Source organism: Bubalus bubalis, chromosome 2 (assembly GCF_019923935.1).
Source record: "Bubalus bubalis isolate 160015118507 breed Murrah chromosome 2, NDDB_SH_1, whole genome shotgun sequence".
In the NCBI taxonomy this organism is placed as follows: Eukaryota; Metazoa; Chordata; class Mammalia; order Artiodactyla; family Bovidae; genus Bubalus; species Bubalus bubalis.
The window spans coordinates 77,409,166-77,429,318 of NC_059158.1; the positions used below are offsets into that span (position 1 = coordinate 77,409,166).

Genomic DNA, 20,153 nt, shown 5'->3' on the forward strand with positions numbered 1-20,153 from the left:
TGTAGACGGGGAGGCGCACACCGTTTTTGTTTTGTTTTGTTTTGTTTTTTTACACAGTACAGAGAGGAAAAAAAAAGCAACTCTCAACTTTGCAGTTCCATTTTGAGAAATGATCACATCGAACTCCTGAGAAACGACAGCCCAGAGAGAGCAGAAGCATTTCTCCCCAGGCTGGGTGTGGGTCGGGAGGCAGGCGCGCTTCCGCGGGAGAAAGGGGGAGTCAGGTGGCAGCGGAGCGGGCGCGGGAGCCGGTGCAGCGCAGCGGGGGCGCGTGCGGGGCGCGCCTCCCTCCGGCCGGCTCCGGGAGGCCGCCCCCGGCGCACGCCAGTCCGCCGGCCCCGGGCTCCCGCGCCGAGCAGCGATCCGCGGGTGCGCCCGGAGCGCCCAGCGCCCGCGTCTCCTCCCTCGCGCGCTCGTTCCCTCCCCAGTCCCCCCCGCCCCCAATCCCTGGCAGGTCCCTCCCCCAAGCCTGGTCCCGCGGCCGCCGCCGCCGCCGCCGCCGCTACCGGAGGCGCAGGAGCCTCGCGATAGTGTTTGCACAGGCGGCGCGTGACGCCGCCGCCGCCCGTAACTGATGCAGAGGTTACCCCGCCGCCTCAGCCGCCACCCACCGCCCGCCGCCGCCGCCACCGCCACTCGGGCGACGCCGGGGGCCGACGCACTGCAGAGGTGCCGGCAGGTTCCGCCCGCGGAAGTCTTTTCGGCTGGCGCAGCCCGCGCTCCGCCCGCGCTCCGACCCCGGCCCCAGCGGGCGCCCCCTCGACGCCTCCGCCGCGGCGCTCCTTCCCTCCGCCTCTTCCCCGGCGCGCCCGCCGGCTCCCTTACTTCTCCCGCTTTTCCTCCTCCCCGTCCCCTCTCCTCCCCTCACCTCTACCCTCCCCACCTCCCCCCTTCTTGGTTTCCTCCCCCATCCCCTTGACTCTCCCCTCCCTGCCCTCGCTCTCCTGCTCGCCCTCAGCGCGGCCCCCGCCATGACGGAGGCGGGTGCCGGTGCTGTTGCCGCCGCTGCCGTCGCAGGGGGGGAGTCGGGTTCCCAGAAAGTAGCTTGATGAGTGTCCAAAGTAGCAGTGGAAGTTTGGAGGGGCCGCCATCTTGGTCCCAGCTCTCCACGTCTCCAACCCCGGGCTCGGCGGCGGCGGCCAGGTCCCTGCTGAATCACACGCCGCCATCCGGGAGGCCCAGGGAAGGTAAGTGCCGTCGCGCCCGCGCCCGCTCGCGGGCCTCCCTTCCCCGCGCCGCGGCCCGCGCGCCCCCGGGTCTCCTTCCCGCGACCCCGGGGTGGGGGAGGGGGACGAGGTGGACGCGAGGCCGCCCGGCCCGGGGGAGGTAGTGCTCCGGTTGTGGGTGGTGGTTCGCGGGTGGCGAAGACGGACGAAGGGGTGCGCGCTGGAGGGGACGGGGCGAGGCGCGGCGCACAGACTCGCTTGGGGTTCCTAAGAGGCAGTCCTGCTAGGGTGGGAAGCCTGACCCCGGACGCGAGCCCCCTTTCTGCTCCATTTGCTAGTACTCTCAGTACTCTTAACCTCCCGGCCTCCGGTCTCTGGTGGGTTTTCCCTCTCGGTGAAGCATTCATCCTCGAGCCCCCTCCCCTTCCCTCGCGCACTCCTCCCCTAGAGGCGGTCCCCGCTCTGCGAGCTTTGCTGCCCGGGACCTGGAGGATGCCCCTCACTGGCAAGATCTCTGCCTTTTGGGGAGAGCCGCTGAAATTATCAAAGCCGACTTTGATCCCTGGCCTGCCCCGCCACCCCCACCCCGAGCAGTTTAAACTAGAGACCGATTCGTGGGCAGGCTTTTAAAACCACCCAGATGGTTGCAACTTTGCTTCGCCATCACCTCCTGCATATTTGTGTGTTACCTCTCTGTTGCAAGTAGGCTACTGTTCTTCTCCGACAGGGTCGTGGGTTTTGTGGGAAATCGCTGCGTAAAGGTTACTGCAAACATTCACCAGATCGGTTACAATTGTTTTCTAAGTTTTCTGGCTTCCTGCATGCAAGTGTGCTGCCACCAGATGTAGCAGTTACACAGCTAGTAAGACACCGGAGTGCTTTTGACTAAAATTTTAACTTGTTGTATTTAACTTTAAGTATACGACGTAAAATTAAATTTAGGAGAACACATATTTATGAGGGAAGAATAAATGTGTGTAGAATCGCGTTTAGCGTCCTTTTGTCTGGAAAACGTTCAGCGGTATTCATGAGCAATTGGTAAATGGGTTGTTCACGGCCAGTTGTGTCACACAGGAAGATTGTAGTCACATTTTCGAAAAAACGTCGGGAAGTCCAGTAGTCTAGTGAATCCTTTAAAGATACAAAGAGCTTTGATTTATGTAGGAGTCGGTGGGATTAATTTATTTTGAAAATATCTATCAGTATTTATGACTCAGAGTCTTGACATTTGTTAGTCAAGTGGTTTGTGCCCTGAATCCAGTGGTTCAGGCATAGCGTTCTTTGTCATTTTGTTCCTGTGAGCATGTGTGAAAGTGACAATAGGCTCAAAGATTGGCATGAATTTGCTCTGGAAAATTCATGGGAAGATTTGATTTATGGCATCCATTAAGCGTTCTGAATACTTTGACAGACATTTTCCTCTTTCCATCTCACCCCCAACCCTGAGTTCTGATTATTAGAAGATAAAAGTTCATTTATTGACTAACTCGAATTTAGTACACCTGGTGATTTTTCTTTCTTCACTTGAAAATGTGTAAATGAATGTCTTAAAATCTATTTTGTGAACGGCAGTTGGTGCTTTTCGCATGCTTTTACTTTTGTCTATACTTTCATTAAGATGCTAAATTGCAGTGTTAGGAATGATAGTATAATGAGTGATAGTATAATGAGTGATATTCAGTGATGTCTTGGGAAAGACTTTTTAAGGCTATACCTTTTTTTAAATTATTCATTTCTTAAGTATTTATTCAGACATTTTGTGTGAGCCAAGCACTGTACTTGTTAATGAGGACGTAGTGTTGAATTGTTCATCTGTTAACATCTGTAATCAATGTTAGTAATTTTGGGTCTGTAGAATCTAGATTTTGTCAACTTCAGAGGTTACTTCAACTCATTAAAAAACTTGTGTACTATTCTGCACTTTTCCTGATGTTTTAAAATTTTGAAAGATTGGAATAATTTAGCTTGAACTTCCAAATAAGGTGAATTTTTTCCAGCAGTTTGGATTTTTATGTAACCTAAATAGTCTCAATTTATGAAATAACAAGACATGCTGTTGTGTAAGTTATACTTCACACCCAAATACCTGTATGGTGACAGTGGTATATTGCTTTTTTTTGACCAACCAGGAAATAAGTTAAAACTTTTAATGCTCTGTAGGGTTATGTATTCATCTTGAAGCTATTGTTTCAGATTTCACTAATGTGAACACTAATTGCATATATGAAACCCTAGGAATCGAGGTGTTACCATTGTCTATTGAGTGGGATCCCAGTTTTTATTTTAACAAGTGCTTGGCATCTTTTCCAGGTAACATATTAGTCTGTTGTATAAATTGATGTAAATTAAGAGCTTTTTTAAAAAAAATTATTTTTGGCTATGTGGGGTCTTTGTTGCTGTGCAGGCTTTTTTCTGGTTTCCATGAGCTGGTGCTACTCTTGGTTGGGGTACACAGGCTTCTCATTGCTGTGGCTTCTCTTGTTACAGAGCATGGGGTCAGTGCTTGGGTTTAGCTGCTTTGCAGGATGTGGGATCTTCCTGGACCAGGGATTGAACCATGTCCCCTGCATTGGCAGGAGGATACTGAGCCACCAGGGAAATCCAAATTTGATAGCTTTAATTGCTGGTGACTGATAGCTAGTGAAAAGCATTACTATTAATGGAACTTGAGTCTATGTATCAAGGAGAGAACAAACTTTGTTTCTTGAAAAATTGAGCCAACTTAATGTAATAGAGAATATAAAATTTTAAACTTAAAAGAGATACACATGTATATGTACATATATAAAGTTATATATGTGATGAACTCCTTTTAAGCAAACTTAACTTTGAAAATGGGCTATTTTTAAAGATAAACCATAAGTATCTTATCCATAAGCCTAAATCATAAGATTTAGGAATTTATTGGAATTCAGGAATTTGTATGGTAGAGTGTAGACTATTAATTGGAGAAGGAAATGGCAAGCCACTCCAGTATTCTTGCCTGGAGAATTCTATGGACCAAAGAGCCTGGTGGGCCACAGTCCATGGGGTCGTGAAGAGTCGGACATGACTGAGTGACTAACACACACAGACTATTAATAATTTCTTTCCTTGGAGTTCCAAAGCTTTTCCTTTATCAGTCTTAAAATTCTCTGAGAGGTGCTCAGCAGTGTAGCTCTAGGTTTCACAGTAGATCTTTTAAACCTGTGGCTAAATTCTCTATCCCAGTTTATCTTCTAATAATTCTGTGAATAAGGATGTGAGAAGTTAAGAAATTTTCAGATAAGGTCAGTTTTGTTTGCTGAGGCCTAGGAATGTGTTGGCTAGATGAATAGATTTTTTTTTTTTTTTTTTTTCATATCAGTACATAAGTACTTTTGAATGGGTTACTGCTGTGAGTCAAATAAATGGTTATACAAAAGACTTGTCTTTTTTATTCCATTTTTCCAGATATAAATAATTTGCTTTTTACTTTTATATAAATAGCAAAAATAGTTTGGCCAAAAAGATAATATCATAGTCATAAACTTGCTCTCTCTTTCTGTATTTACAGACTGCATCTTTAGACGGAAGAGTTAAAAGTATTTGATTCCAGATGATTGCATAATACCTGTAGGAAGATGTTAAAAGTTATGTGTCAGATGGCACTTTAATTTTTTAAAGTCACCTGCTGCAGCAAGACCGAGTTGTATGTTTAAGGATTCTAGCTCGTGAATGCATAGATATGTGGTAGGCGCCTCCCTTACAGAGGCATTTTTATGTATTAGAGGAGAAAGGGAAATTCAAGATAGAAGCCCGGGAATCGGCCCCTGAGAAATAGGTTATGTTTTAGCCTTTTTGGTCTCAGGACCCCCTTTACTCCTTAATTATTCAGGTCTCTAAAGAGATTTTGTTTATGTGGGTTATGTCTTGGTATTTACTATATTTGTAATGAAATAACTTCAGAAACATTTATTTATCTAAAAACAACAATTTGATTACATGTTAACGAATTTTAAAATGATGAATAAATATTCTAAAACAAAAACTTCAGTGAGACTAGTGGAATTGTTTTATATTTTTACAAACCACTTTAATTTCTGGCATACTAGAAGGTAGCTGGATTTTCTTCTTTCCGTCTGTTGAGATATATTTTGAGGCATGTGTTGAGAACCCAATTTCACATAGATAGGTACTTAGAACTATTTTACTAGCCTTTTGGGAAGTTATTCTTTGATATTACACCAAAATTCAACAGTTGGCTGTTGTTTTTAAAGGTTACTTGCAATGTGGAAGTACATTTTATCCCAGAAGTGTCTTCAGGACACACAAGAAATCTGTGGACCATACATTTAGATTGAGCGAGAGACTAGTCTTGAAGGGTGGGGAAGAGTATAGCTGTTTTCAGATATTTCAAAAACAAATAGAAGAGAATGTATTTATTATGCTGTTACAGAAGATAAACTAACAGATGAAAGTTGCGAAGGCATAGAATGAATTCTGTATTTTTTTTTTTTTGACAAGAATGTAAGAACCGTGTAACAACTAGACTTGACCAGCAATGGAAAGACCTGTCTCTTGAAATATTTAACTATGAGAATTTAAAGTAAACTACACTGCTGGTGCAGAAGACATAAGAGACATGGGTTCGATCCCTGACGATCCCCTGGAGAAGGAAATGGCAACCTACTCCAGTATTCTTGCCTGGAGAATCCCATGGACGGAGGAGCCTGGCGGGCTACATACAGTGTATAGGGTTACAAAGAGCCGGGCATGACTGAACATGTGCATGTACATGGACTTTTGGGGTGGGGTGGAGATAAATTCAATAAATTCTTATTTTGTGTGGTATTGGATTAAGTGACTTAAGGTCCCATCCAATTAAAAAATGCAAACATTCTGTGATTCTTTGAAAATTTGTAAATGTAGTTAAACTACTTATATATCCATGAATGTTTTTGAAAATCCTCAAATTTCAGTAGTATGAAACTACTGTTGACTTTATTGCTGTTTAGCATTTTTATTGTGCTTTTCTTCTGCAGATATTCCTGTATTTTCTGGAATCAACACTGTCAGTCTTCCTGAAATCTTGATAAATTCCCTGCAAAATATAATAAGCTTTGAAGACATTTTAGGGAATCAGATGCTGCTTATGATATAGTTTAGTAGAGTTGCACTTCTGGGGGCTGATTTTCAGTTTTAAAAGAGAAACTATCAGCATTCTGTATAGTCTTTTATTTTTAATTGTTTATGTGATTTCAGAGGTATGTGCTTAATCTAATGGTTTAAAAGCTAGAGAGTCTGAAAAAAGGATAGCTAAAGGAAAAGTAAGTGTTTAAATTGATCTGTCTTGAATAAAAAAGTGCATATTATGACCAGAACATAAAAAGAATTTTAATTCTCATCTTATTCAGAGAAGTATGCATGTAATAGTTATGATTATCCATAACAATTCATATTTTAATTTAGTATGGAACATAGTCTCTTCTGTGAAATGTATTGAAAGGTTAGATTTTAGGTACTTGGAAGTTTAAGGATAAACTCCTTTAACTTTCCTGAGGTCAGTTTTAGTGAAGTAAGTGACACAGAGCTTGAGAGTTCATGTATTTGTTTCATTTAGATTTAAAGCTCATTTTCTATAGAAGAACTATAGGAATAAGTCATTTAGTTTTGTAAACTCCTTCGTTTTCTTTAATAATTTCCACATATCTTAGAATAATTTAGAGGAACGGTGTTATGAAGTGGGAGAAGCAGTATGCTGCAAAAGAGAAAGTGCATTGATAATTGGAAAACAAGTGTCCCTACTTTGCCCTTAACTAGATGGGTGATGTTTGGGCAAGTTGCTTATCTGCTTCAGTTTCATAACATGAGAATTACAGAGCTGAAAAGGACCCTGGAAGCAATTGAATTCAAACTTTTTATTTTACCGATGAGGAAACTTTGCCCAGACTTTCACTCTAGGAGAGTTGGGACCAAGATGCGGTTTTCTGATTTTCAACTTACTGCTTTCCCATTATACTTTGTGGCTCCTCTAAATCTGTAAAATGGGGGGGGGGGGGTTGAATTCAAATCCTTCAGAGGTCTTTAACAGCTGAAAAATATTCTTTGACATCAGTTTCATTATAATTTACTGGAGGAAAGTTTGTAGCTTTTATTTATTTGTAAAATAAATGTTTTTTTGAGGAAGCAGTCAAGGTTATGTTAAGATAGTCATCTTCATTATTACCAAAAGATTTTTAAGTTTGTTTGTGAGCATAGTTAAGTAGTAGTGTACTAGGTGATCTTGTCTTTTTATTGATCTGCATTCTAAAACGCTATTACGAATATGTTAAAAGCTGTGTAAATTATGTAAATAGCAATGTGGTGTCCTGAAGTGGAGGAAACTAGGTGATTGTTTCTCAGAAATTCTTTCTAGGGTGTCTCCCCTGCTCCCCCTGGTTAGATGCCTCTGTTCCTTAGTGTTCTATTTGTGCATGTGTGCTAAGTCGCTTCAGTCTTGTATGACTCTTTGCAAGCCTGTGGACCCTAGCCGACAAGACTTCTCTGTCCATGGGATTCTCCAGGCAAGAATATTGGAGTGGGTTACTGTTCCCGCCAAGGGATCTTGCCCACCTAGGGATCGAACCTGCGTCTCTCATGTCTCCTGTGTTGGCATGAGGGTTCTTTACCACTAGCGCCACCTGGGAAGCCATAGTGTTCTGTAGTGTCCTGCAGACAATTCTTGTCTGTTTCATAGCACCTGTGTCATCATACCTTTTTTTATAGACTTTTTTTTTACCCCTACTCTACAGAAAGGTCTTGAATTCAGAGACTTTCTTTTGTTCATTTCCATATTCTCATTGCATAGTAGGATGTCCTCTATAGAGTTGGCACCTAACAGAAAGTTTTGTCAAAGGACTGTTAAAGTTTTTTTTTTTTTTTAAACTGAATGATTTTATACTTAATATATACATATTTCAGACCCAGGAAGACACTCATTTTAGTATTTTATAGGCAAGTTATATTTTCAGTTCAGTTCAGTCACTCAGTCGTGTCCGACTCTTTGCGACCCCATGAATTGCAGCACACCAGGCCTCCCTGTCCATCACCAACTCCCGGAGTTCACTCAGACTCAACGTCCATCTAGTCAGTGATGCCATCCAGCCATCTCATCCTCTGTCGTCCCCTTCTCCTCTTGCCCCCAATCCCTCCCAGCATCAGAGTCTTTTCCAGTGAGTCAACTCTTTGCATGAGGTGGCCAAAGTTATATTTTAGAGAGTCATAATGGTAACAGTAATAGCTGAAGTTTAGTGTTTGTACATGTTAATTCATTTAATTCTTATTAACTCTTTGAGGTATATACAGTTATTCTCATTTTGCCTATGAGGAGCCAAAGCCCAGAGAAGTAAAGAAACTTGCCCAGTATGACACACAGTAGTAAATGTTAGAGCTGAGATTTTAATCATCTGCATTTTAACCACTCGGATATATTGCCCAAGATAAAGAAATTTCATTTTGAGTAATTTCTTAGTTTTTCCTAAACAAAATTTAATTTAATAATCAGTCATTTTGGCTCATTCAGTTTACTGATAAACTTTTTTTTCTTGGGCATGAATTTTGTATGTGTATGGAGATAGGATTAAAAAAACGAAAAATTCAAAATCAGTTTGTGCAAATCTTAAATTTTATGAAAAATGTTAGAAGTATACTAATGAAAAATCTTATTTTCATGTTTAATAATTAATTAGAATGCTATTTATCTTAATATTTTGGCCTCATAAGCTCACTACAGTTGTAACAAATAAACATTAGAATTTGAAACGAGAATTTTCGAAGTCCACTTATTGTGAAGGATTTTAACCTGGTGCATGAGGTGCTCAACAAAATTGAGATGCTTTAGTGGCAGATGATTTAGTGTTCATTATGGAAGGGAAAGGAGGCTTGACTCTCAACCTGGTTCATCTTACAAGAAGTGTTTTTTTTAAAACACTTAAAGCTTTAATTACTTTATTTCATACAAAACAGATCTCTTGATAACATGTATTACTTAGTGTATCTAACGAGCGACAGAATTTGAATGGTTTGATAGGAATTTAAAGCATAATGTAGAAAGATGCAGAGCTGAAACAAGTGTGTGTTGTGAAACAAATCTTCTCAATGTGGCTTCATTATTAGATTTGAAATTTGTGAATTTCAAGATGACAGGTTATATACCTCTATTTAAGTTAAAAGGCTTGTATTCTACAAGATGCAGTATAAACTCAAATATGAGCAGTTTTAGGGGATGACATGGGGCTTCCCAGATGGCTCAGACAGTAAAGAGTCTGCCTGCAGTGTAGGAGACTTGGGTTCGATCCCTAGGTTAGGAAGATCCCCTCGAGGAGGGCACAGCAACTCATCTCAGTATTCTTGCCTGGAGAATCCCATGGACAGAGGAGCCCAGTGGGCTACAGTCCATTGGGTCCCAAAGGATTGGACACAGCTGAGCACGGGTGCACACACACGCGTTAAGTGTTCGTTGTGCTCGTAAGTTTGTATCTTTCCTGGGAAACTAGTTTAGTTGGTGAAATGACATTCTTCTAGGTTTAAATTAAGCTTTAACCTGGTACTTGCTGTTATTTTTAAATGGCATACATTGTGTTAACTCGGCCCTTGCCACTGTGTATGTGCTTCCTGTCTGATGGTAAATACAGCTATGGTGCCTCTGGAGAATGTCAGGGGATTTGTATGAAGCCAATCAGAGTCATCCTGTCTTTCATAAGACCTGAGGCATGTTCCTTGTTTTTTTTTCTTCTTTTTTGACAAATAGGGTATTTTTGCTTTTTTTTAAAAAAACAGTTTTTCCTATTTCTGTGCACAAATTTTAAAAAAAATCAGTGAAATTACTTTGTATATATATTATTTTATATCATATATATATATATGAAAGTGAAAGTGTTACTCAGTTGTGTCTCTTTATGATCACATGGCTCCTCTTGTCTGTGGAATTCTCCAGGCAAGAATACTGAACTGTGTAGCCATTCCCTTCTCCGGGGTATCTTCCCGATCTAGGGACCAAACCCAGGTCTCCTGCATTGCATACAGATTCTTTACCATCTGAGCCACCAGGGAAGCCCATGTATATGTATGTATGTATATAAACTCATTTATTTAAAAGATATATATACTTAATGGTAGGACTTGTTTTAGGAACTTTGTAAATTGTAACTCATTTACTTCTAATGATCATGCAGTAGGTATTATTGAGTCCCTGTTTTACAGATGAGGAAATGGAAGCACAGAGGTTAACTAGTTTAACCAGGGACACATGAGAATCTGTAGTAGAGTCAAGATTCAGACTAGGCTCCTGAGTGCATCTCTTTAACAGTTTATGCTATTCTGTCAGCATTATTCCATTGAATTTTATCCACAAAGATACAGAATAGGTGTACTCAGTGTATTTTATTTAACCATTCTTCTTTTGGTAGTGTGTTAATCATGATTCTTTTGCTTACTGTGATAAAAACTTATCACAAGCTTTGGTAAGGTAAATAATTTACTGGTTCACATAATTGAGAATAGTAAATATGGAGAAGGATGGAATAGCTTTGGAAGCAGCTTAGATCCAAAGTCTCAAATGATGTCACTGAGCCTTTTTGACTCCATATCTGGGTTTTTCTAGCCTCTTGCTTCTGGAGCCTCAGTCACATACTTTTTGGCTTAGCAACTACACTTGAAAGACTAACTTTTTCCTGATGTCCACATGCCATCTGGGTTGATGCCGATGTATTGTGATCGTCAATTCCTTAACCAGTCATTGGTAGCTGGGAGATGAAGTACAGCAAAGTGGCCACCACGGCTGTAGATAGGATGAGTTGGGGAATCCACAGAAAGCCATGATTAACAGATCCCTGAAGATCACAGATTAGGTTGAGTGATAGTTTTCCTGAATAGTGGATCATGGTGAACAAAAACATCTTAACTACTGTATTTAGTTGTTTAGGTTATTTCTTTTCTTTTTCTTTAACTTTTCTTTTTGGCTATGCTGCTACTGCTAAGTCTCTTCAGTCGTGTCTGACTCTGTGCGACCCCATAGACGGCAGCCCACCAGGCCCCGCCGTCCCTGGGATTCTCCAGGCAAGAACACTGGAGTGGGTTGCCATTTCTTCCTCCAATGCATGAAAGTGAAAAGTGAAAGTGAAGTCGCTCAGTCATGTCCGACTCTTAGCGACCCCATGGACTGCAGCCCACCAGGCTTCTCCATCCATAGGATTTTCCAGGCAAGAGTACTGGAGTGGGGTGCCATTGCCTTCTCCCTTTTGGCTATAATAGATATTAATATAGTGAATATCTCTGAGTAAAAGTTTCCCCCAACCCCTAACATGATTCTCAGTCATGGAATATCAGGGCAAAAAGTGTAAAACAGTTAAGGGCTTTTGATAACTATTACCAAATTATTATTTAAAGAATTGTATTCAGCTCGTATAATAGTGACGTATGAGTTAGGCATGTCTTTTTGAACCAGGGAAGGTTCAGCTCATCCTGGGGATTGCTAGGCTTAAATATTGTTAACACAATGCCTTTCAGTTAACAAAAGTTGCCCTGATGGCTCAGAGAGTAAAGAGTCTGCCTCCAATACAGGAGACCCAGGTTTGATCGCTGGGTCAGGAAGATCCCCTGGAGAAGGAAATGGCAACCCACTCCAGTATTCTTGCCTGGAGAATCCCATGGACAGAGGAGCCTGGTGAGCCACAGTCCATAGGGTCACAAAGAGTCAGACACGACTGAGTGACTGACTAACGCACACTTTTTAGTTAACAAAAGGATTGAGATCCTCACACTGAACGTATGTCTAATCCAATTTATCAAATGCTTTATTATTTTTCATTCTCACTATTTAAAAATCTTTAAAATTGAAAGATGGTTGCTCCTTGAAAGGAAAGCTATGACCAACCTAGACAGCATATTAAAGAGCAGAGACATCACTTTGCCAGTAAAGGTCCATATAGTCAAGGCTATGGTTTTTCCAGTAGTCATGTCCAGATGTGAGAATTGGACCATAAAGAAGGCTGAGCGCTGAAGAACTGATGCTTTAGAATTGTGGTGTTGGAGAAAACTCGCGAGAGTCCCTTGGACTGCAAGGAGATCAAACCAGTCAATCCTAAAGGAAATCAACCCTGAATATTCATTGGAAGGACTGATGGTGAATCTCCAATACTTTGGCCACCTGATATGAAGAGCTGATTCATTGGAAAAGACCCTGATGCTGGGAAAGATTGAAGGCAGAAGGAGAAGGAGATGGTAGAGGATGAGATGGTAAAATAGCATCACTGACTCAATGGACATGAATTTGAACAAGGTCCAGGAGATAGTGAAGGACAGGGGAGCCTGGCATGCTGCAGTTCATGAGGTTGCTGAGGCTTTCAGGATCCTGGTTCCTTCAGCCAGGATCCACGCCATGCCCCGTGCATGGAAGTGAGTCCTAAACACTGGACTGCCAGGGAATTCCTAGATTTTCTTGATTGTAGGATGGAATAAGAAATAGTAACTGTTTCATAAGGTTGTGAGAATTAAATGTGAAATTTGTGGCATGGAAGGAAAGTTATGACCAACCTAGATAGCATATTCAAAAGCAGAGACGTTACTTTGCCAACAAAGGTCCGTCTAGTCAAGGCTATGGTTTTTCCTGTGGTCATGTATGGATGTGAAAGTTGGACTGTGAAGAAAGCTGAGCGCCAAAGAATTGATGCTTTTGAACTGTGGTGTTGGAGAAGACTTGAGAGTCCCTTGGACTGCAAGGAGATCCAACCAGTCCATTCTAAGGGAGATCAGTCCTGGGTGTTCTTTGGAAGGACTGATGCTAAAGCTGAAACTCCAATACTTTGGCCACCTCATGTGAAGAGTTGACTCATTGGAAAAGACTCTGATGCTGGGAGGGATTGGGGGGAGGAGGAGAAGGGGACAACAGAGGATGAGATGGCTGGATGGCATCACCAACTTGATGGACGTGAGTCTGAGTGAACTCCAGGAGTTGGTGATAGACAGGGAGGCCTGGTGTGCTGTGATTCATGGGGTCGCAAAGAGTCGGACATGACTGAGCGACTGAACTGAACTGAACAAGTCAGTATATGTTAACTGCTGCTGCTGCTAAGTTGCTTCAGTCGTGTCCGACTCTGTGCGATCCCATAGATGGCAGCCCACCAGGCTCCTCCATCCCTGGGACTCTCCAGGCAAGAACATTGGAGTGGGTTGCCATTTCCTTCTCCAATGCATGAAAGTGAAAAGTGAAAGTGAAGTCGCTCAGTTGTGTCTGACTCTTCGTGACCCCATGGACTGTAGCCCACCAGGCTCCTCCGTCCTTGGGATTTTCCAGGCAAGAGTACTGGAGTGGGGTGCCATTGCCTTCTCCAATATGTTAACTATTACTATTATATTTAGATACAAGGATACTTTAGAATTAAAAATTTTTCTCCGTTTTAAAATGTCAAGAATAGGGAACAGGAGCTGTCTGCTTTGAGATCTTTTGGCCAGAGCACACTTGACATAGATTGTCTCCATGGCTTGTTGAAGAATTTTAGCAGGGTTGTGTATGACAGAGGCAGATTTTAAGTGATAATTATAATTGTTAATCTCATTTCTTTTCACTATATAATATTATGGCATTTATTTTACATAAAATTTTTCTTCCTTTGATTTCTTTATTTTACATTTTAAAGATTTGTTTTACTGGACAAAAGCACATGATTTTTTAAAATATCATTTAATGTGTATTGTCATTATTGTTTTCCCTATTGAATAACTAGGATTTTAAAGTTTGTTATTTAGTTCCTCAGAAATTAATCAGTTGTCAGAGTTCTAGAATTTTATAGAAACCTATTGGCATAGTTTGTTTAATCATTCTGCATGTATTTTTGGACCTAGAGCCTAGCACTGGGAAAAACAAAGATATGTGAGATAATAGTCCTTGCCTCCTAGGAGCGTGGCCAAAGTCTAGTGAGGAAGACTATAATTCATAACATGTAATTTATACTTAAAACAAAAACCACTTTGTGGGTCAGATGAAACAGTTCATGAGTTGCCAATTTTTAACTTCTGATATAAGCAGAACTCTTGTATGATGGGGCTTCCCTGGTAGCTCAGATGGTTAAGAATCTGCCTGCAATGTGGGAGACCCAGGTTCGATCCCTGGGTCGGGAAGATCTTCTGGAGAAGGGAATGGCAACCCAGTACTTGCCTCCTAGAAGTTTGGCCAAAGTCTAGTGAGGAAGACTGTAATTCATAACATATAATTTATACTTAAAAAAAAATGTGGATCAGATAAAACAGTCTGTAAGTTGCCAATTTTCAACTTCTGATGTAAATAGAACTATTATATAACATGGTTGGAACATATCCTATATCACGGTGTTATATCCATTGGTCATTTGGTTTCTAGGAACAAACTTTAGCAATACAGATTTATTATTAGAAGGATATAGGGCTGAGTATCTCTTAGAACCTAGTTAGACTTCAGGGGACTGAACTGGAAATTCAGGAACCATGGTCGCACTGTTCTCCTGTGGATCGTAGAGCAACCCTTTCTAGGACTGTAAAGGAAGGTTTTTTAAAAAGGAAAAGTGAGAAGGAAGGTAATTGTATTTCTATCAGTAGGTGTGAACAGAGTATTCTCTAGAGAAGGGAATTAGCTAGGTTTCCTCCACTTTAACTATTTTCAAATGGTATCATCTTGTTTCAGTTGATAAGTCTTGATTGCTTGTGAGATTGAACTTAATATTTATATCAAAAGCTCAGTCTTCAAAAAATTATTACCAGCACTCTAATTTTACTATGATTCAATTGATTTTATTTTTTAATGTTATGTGGTGCTTTAGTTTTCATTATTGAAGAATAATATTAATACAGAAAACACACAGACAAATTGATGCTCAGCGAGCTACTGTAAACCATGGTGTGTGTAACTACCACTCACTCAGTCAAGAAGAAGAACACTAGCAGCATTTGAGAGCTCTCTTGTGCTCTCATCAGTCCTTTACTACCTTCTCCCTCCCTCCAGAGCTGTTGCTGCGCCGTGCTGTGCTTAGTCATTTAGTCGTGTCTGACTCTTTGCAACCCCATGGGCTGTAGCCCACCAAGCACTATTCTGACTTAATATGCTTGTTTTTGAACTTAATGTAAATGGACTCATGCAATATGTATTTTGTTTGTAGCTGCTTTTGCTTCACATGTTTTTGAGTTTTATCCATGTTAATTCCTTAACCGTAGTTCACTTTCATTGCTCTGTAATATTACTTGTATTCATTTACCATGTTTTGTTTATACAATCTGTTGATAGATGTGGATCATTTCTACTTCTTGATTATTACTAATAATGCTGTGTGAACATATTTGTACCTGTGTGTTCATATAGTATTAATTTCTATTGAGTTTAGACCTAATAGCAAATTTGCTGGATTATATGCCTAATATAGTATTAATAGATACTGCCAGTTTCCCAAAGTGGTTGTAACAATTCACATTCCCATGAACAGTGTATGAGAGTTCCCATTGCTCTGTATCCTCACTGACAATTGGATTGTTATTTATTTTTGGTGTTCTGATGTGAGGTGGTATTTTTGATTTTCATTTTCCTGGTGAGTTAAAAGGTTTACCATTTTTTCATAAGTTTATTGACTTTTGGATATCTCTTGTGAAGTGCTTATTCACATCTTTTGATCAGTTTTCCTTTGTGTTCTCTTCACAAAAACTAAAATTAATTGAAGGAATTCTTTCTGTATTTTGGATAACTACTCTTTTTTTTATTACCTCCCCCAGAGGTTTCTTTGGCCTCCTGCCCCCCTTTATTGTATTTAAGAAGTGTCTCAAATTCATACAAAATGTTTCCCTTTCTTATCTTAATATGGACATTTACAAATATAAATTTCCCTGCAAGCACGCAGTTGATTGATCACGTTAAGTTTTGATATGTTGTTTTTGATTTTACTCATACCAAGTGTTTTCTGATTTTCCTTTTGATTTGTTCTTTTGGTCTATTATTGATTTAGGAGTATGTTAATTTCCTATATTTGTGAATTTCCTAAATTTCCTTCTGTAACTGGTTTCTAATTTCGTTTCATTTTGGTTAGAGGACATACGTGTGTGCTTTCAGTCCTTTTAAATTTGCTGATGCTTGTTTTGTGGCCTAGCATATGGTCTGTCTTAGAGAGTGTTTCATGTGAACTTTAGAAGAATGTGTATTCTACTGTTGAATGGAATATTCTCTAGATGTCTGTTAGGTATAGTTGGTATATTGTGTTTATGTTTCTTTGTTATGCTTCTGCTTAGTTCTGTTTGTTATTAAAGGTGGAGCGTTGAAATATTCCAACTAGTGTTGAATAGTGTTTTTCTCCCTTTGTTTCTGTCAGTTTTGTTTCATGTATTTTGAAGCCCTGTTATAAGGTACATATGTATGTTTACAATTCTTTTAAAATGTCTGTGGACATGCCATTTATTTATTGATTGATTGATTTTTACAAAAGTCTGTTTATTTGTTTTGGTTGCACTGGGTCTTCGTTGCTGTGCATGGGCTCTCCAGCTGCAGAGACTGGGCCCACTCTGCAGTAGCAGTGTGCGAGCTGCTTCTGCAGTGGCCTCCTGTGTTGCAGAGCACAGGCTCGGGGTGTGTGCCCCTCATTAGTCGTGGCATATCAGCCTCAGTAGTTGTGGTTCTTGGGTTCCTGAGCACAGGCTCAGCGACTGGTGCATGGTCTGGCTTAGCTGCCCTGTAGCATGTGGAATCGTCCTGGACCAGAGGTCCAACCCGTGTCCCCTGCATTGCAAGGTGGATTCTTAACCACTGAACCACCAGGGAAACCTCTGTGTCTATAATTTTTTTATCTTACTGATGAACTGACCCTTTTATTGTTATAAGACGTCCCTCTTCATTTCTAAAACCATTTTAGAAGTTGTCTGATATTGGTGTATCTGCTTCAGTTTTTCTGTGGTAGTTCTTTGCACAGTGTCTTTTTCTATCCACTTATTTTTATCCTATTTGTGTTTTTGGATCTCAAGTGTGTCTTCTATGGATGGCATTTAATTTGATCTTGTTCTTTTTTGATTGACTCCTACAGTCCCTGCCTCTTGATTATATTGCTTAATGCATTCACAGTAAATGTTTTTTGGGTATGGTTGGATTTATGTCTGCCATTTTGCATTTTGTTTTCTCTCTGTCTCATGTCTCTGTCCTTCTGTACCTGCATTACTATTTTCTTTCCATTGAGTATTTCCTAGGGTAATATTTTAATTCCTTTCATGATTTTTATTGTCTTTTGTTATTCTCTTAAGGTTTACATGATAGTCTTACCAGAATTCACTTCAGATTTACATTAACTTAATTCCAACATTATATAGAAACTTCGCTTCTATGTAGCTCTACTCCATTCTTCTCTGTTTTGGTTATACATGTTGCTGTGTGCAGTTCAGTTGGGTTGCTTAGTTGTGTCTGAATCTTTGTAACCCCATGAACTGTACCATGTCAGGCCTCCCTGTCCAGCACCAACTCCGGGAGTTTACTCAAACTCATGCCCATTGAGTTGGTGATGCCATCAACCATCTCATCCTCTGTTGTCCCCTTCTCCTGCTGCCTTCAATCATTCCCAGCATCAGGGTCTTTTCCAATGAATCAGCTCTTTGCATCAGGCGACCAAAGTATTGGAGTTTCAGCTTCAGCATCAGTCCTTCCAATGAATATTCAGGACTGATTTCCTTTAGGATGGACTGGTTGGATCTCCTTGCAGTCCAAGGGACTCTCAAGAGTCATCTCCAACACCACAGTTCAAAAGCATTAATTCTTTAGCTCTCAGCTTTCTTTACAGTCCAACTCTCACAGTCATACATAACTACTTGAAAAACCGTAGCCTTGACTAGACAGACCTACCTTTGTTGGCAAAGTAATGTCTCTGGTTTTTATTTTATTTTTATTTATTTTAAAATAAATTTATTTATTTTAATTGGAGGTTAATTACTTTACAATATTGTATTGGTTTTGCCATACATCAACATGAATCCTCCCCGGGTGTACACGTGTTCCCCATCCCGAACCCCCCTCTCTCCCCCCTCCCTGTACCATCCCTCTTGGTCGTCCCAGTGCACCAGCTCCGAGCATCCTGTATCATGCATTGAACCTGGACTGGCGATTCATTTCATATATGATATTATACATATTTCAATGCCATTCTCCCAAATCATCCCACCCTCTCCCTCTCCCACAGAGTCCAAAAGACTGTTCTATACATCTGCATCTCTTTTGCTGTCTCACAGGGTTATTGTTACCATCTTTATAAATTCCATATATATGTGTTAGTATACTGTATTGGTGTTTTTCTTTCTGGCTTACTTCACTCTGTATAATAGGCTCCAGTTTCATCCACCTCATTAGAACTGATTCAAATGCATTCTTTTTAACGGCTGAGTAACACTCCATTGTGTATATGTACCACAGGTTTCTTACCCATTCATCTGCTCATGGACATCTAGGTTGCTTCCATGTCCTGACTGTTATAAACAGTGCTGCAATGAACATTGGGGTACATGTGTCTCTTTCAGTTCTGGTTTCATTGGTGTGTATGCCCAGCAGTGGGATTGCTGGGTCATAAGGCAGTTCTATTTCCAGTTTTTTAAGGAGTCTCCACACTTCTCCATAGTGGCTGTACTAGTTTGCATTCCCACCAACAGTGTAAGAGGATTCCCTTTTCTCCACACCCTCTCCAGCATTTATTGCTTGTCGACTTTTGGATCGCAGCCATTCTGACTGGCATGAAATGGTACCTCTCTGATTTTTAATATGCTGTCTAGGTTGGTCTGAACTTCTCTTCCAAGAATCAAGTGTCTTTTAATTTCATGGCTGCAGTCGCCATCTGCAGTGATTTTGGAGCCCCCCAAAATAAAGTCTGCCACTGTTTCCCCATCTATCTGCGATGAAGTGATGGGACCAGATGCCATGATCTTTGTTTTCTGAATGTTGAGTTTTAACCCAGCTTTTTCACTCTCCTCTTTCACTTTCATCAAGAGGTGCTTTATTTCTTCTTCACTTTCTGCCGTAAGGGTGGTGTCATCTGCATATCTGAGGTTATTGATATTTCTCCCGGCAATCTTTGATTTCAGCTTGTGCTTCTTCCAGCCCCGCGTTTCTCATGATGTACTCTGCATATAAGTTAAATAAGCAGAGTGACAATATACAACCTTGACGTACTCCTTTTCCTATTTGGAACCAGTCTGTTGTTCCATGTCCAGTTCTAACTGTTGCTTCTTAACCTGCATACAGATTTCTCAAGAGGCAGGTCAGGTGGTCTGGTATTCCCATCTCTTTCAGAATATTCCACAGTTTATTGTGATCCACATAGTCAAAGGTTTTGGCATAGTCAATAAAGCAGAAATAGATGTTTTTCTGGAACTCTGTTGCTTTTTCCATGATCCAGCGGATGTTGGCAATTTGATCTCTGGTTCCTCTGCCTTTTCTAAAGCCAGCTTAAACATCTGGAAGTTCACGGTTCACATATTGCTGAAGCCTGGCTTGGAGAATTTTGAGCATTACTTTGCTAGTGTGTGAGATGAGTGCAAGTGTGTTGTAGTTTGAGCATTCTTTGGCATTGCCTTTCTTTGGGATTGGAATGAAAACTGACCTTTTCCAGTCCTGTGGCCACTGCTGAGTTTTTCAAATTTGCTGGAATATTGAGTGCAGCACTTAACAGCATCATCTTTCAGGATTTGAAATAGCTCAACTGGAATTCCATCACCTCCACTAGCTTTGTTTGTAGTGATGCTTCCTAAGGCCCATTTGACTTCGCATTCCAGGATGTCTGGCTCTAGGTGAGTGTTCACACCATCATGATTATCTAGGTGGTGAACATCTTTTTTGTACAGTTCTTCTGTGTATTCTTTCCACTTCTTCTTAATCTCTTCTGCTTCTGTTAGGTCCATACCATTTCTGTCCTTTATTGAGCCCATCTTTGCATGAAATGTTCCAAGGGAACTTTCTTGAAGACATCTCTAGTCTTCTCATTGTATTGTTTTCCTCTATTTCTTTGCACTGAT

General features: G+C 40.8%; 1 protein-coding gene across 2 annotated transcripts in view; it reads left to right on the forward strand.

The window, feature by feature from the left end:
* Positions 1-624: 624 nt before the first annotated feature.
* TLK1 (tousled like kinase 1) overlaps positions 625-20,153 on the forward strand; it is a 181,335-nt gene continuing 161,806 nt past the window's right edge. For both annotated transcript variants that reach the window (XM_025275065.2, XM_025275068.2), the window contains exon 1: positions 625-1,187. In XM_025275065.2, coding sequence (XP_025130850.1) covers positions 1,049-1,187 — 139 coding nt within the window. In that variant the 5' untranslated portion in view covers positions 625-1,048. The remainder of the gene's footprint in view (positions 1,188-20,153) is intronic.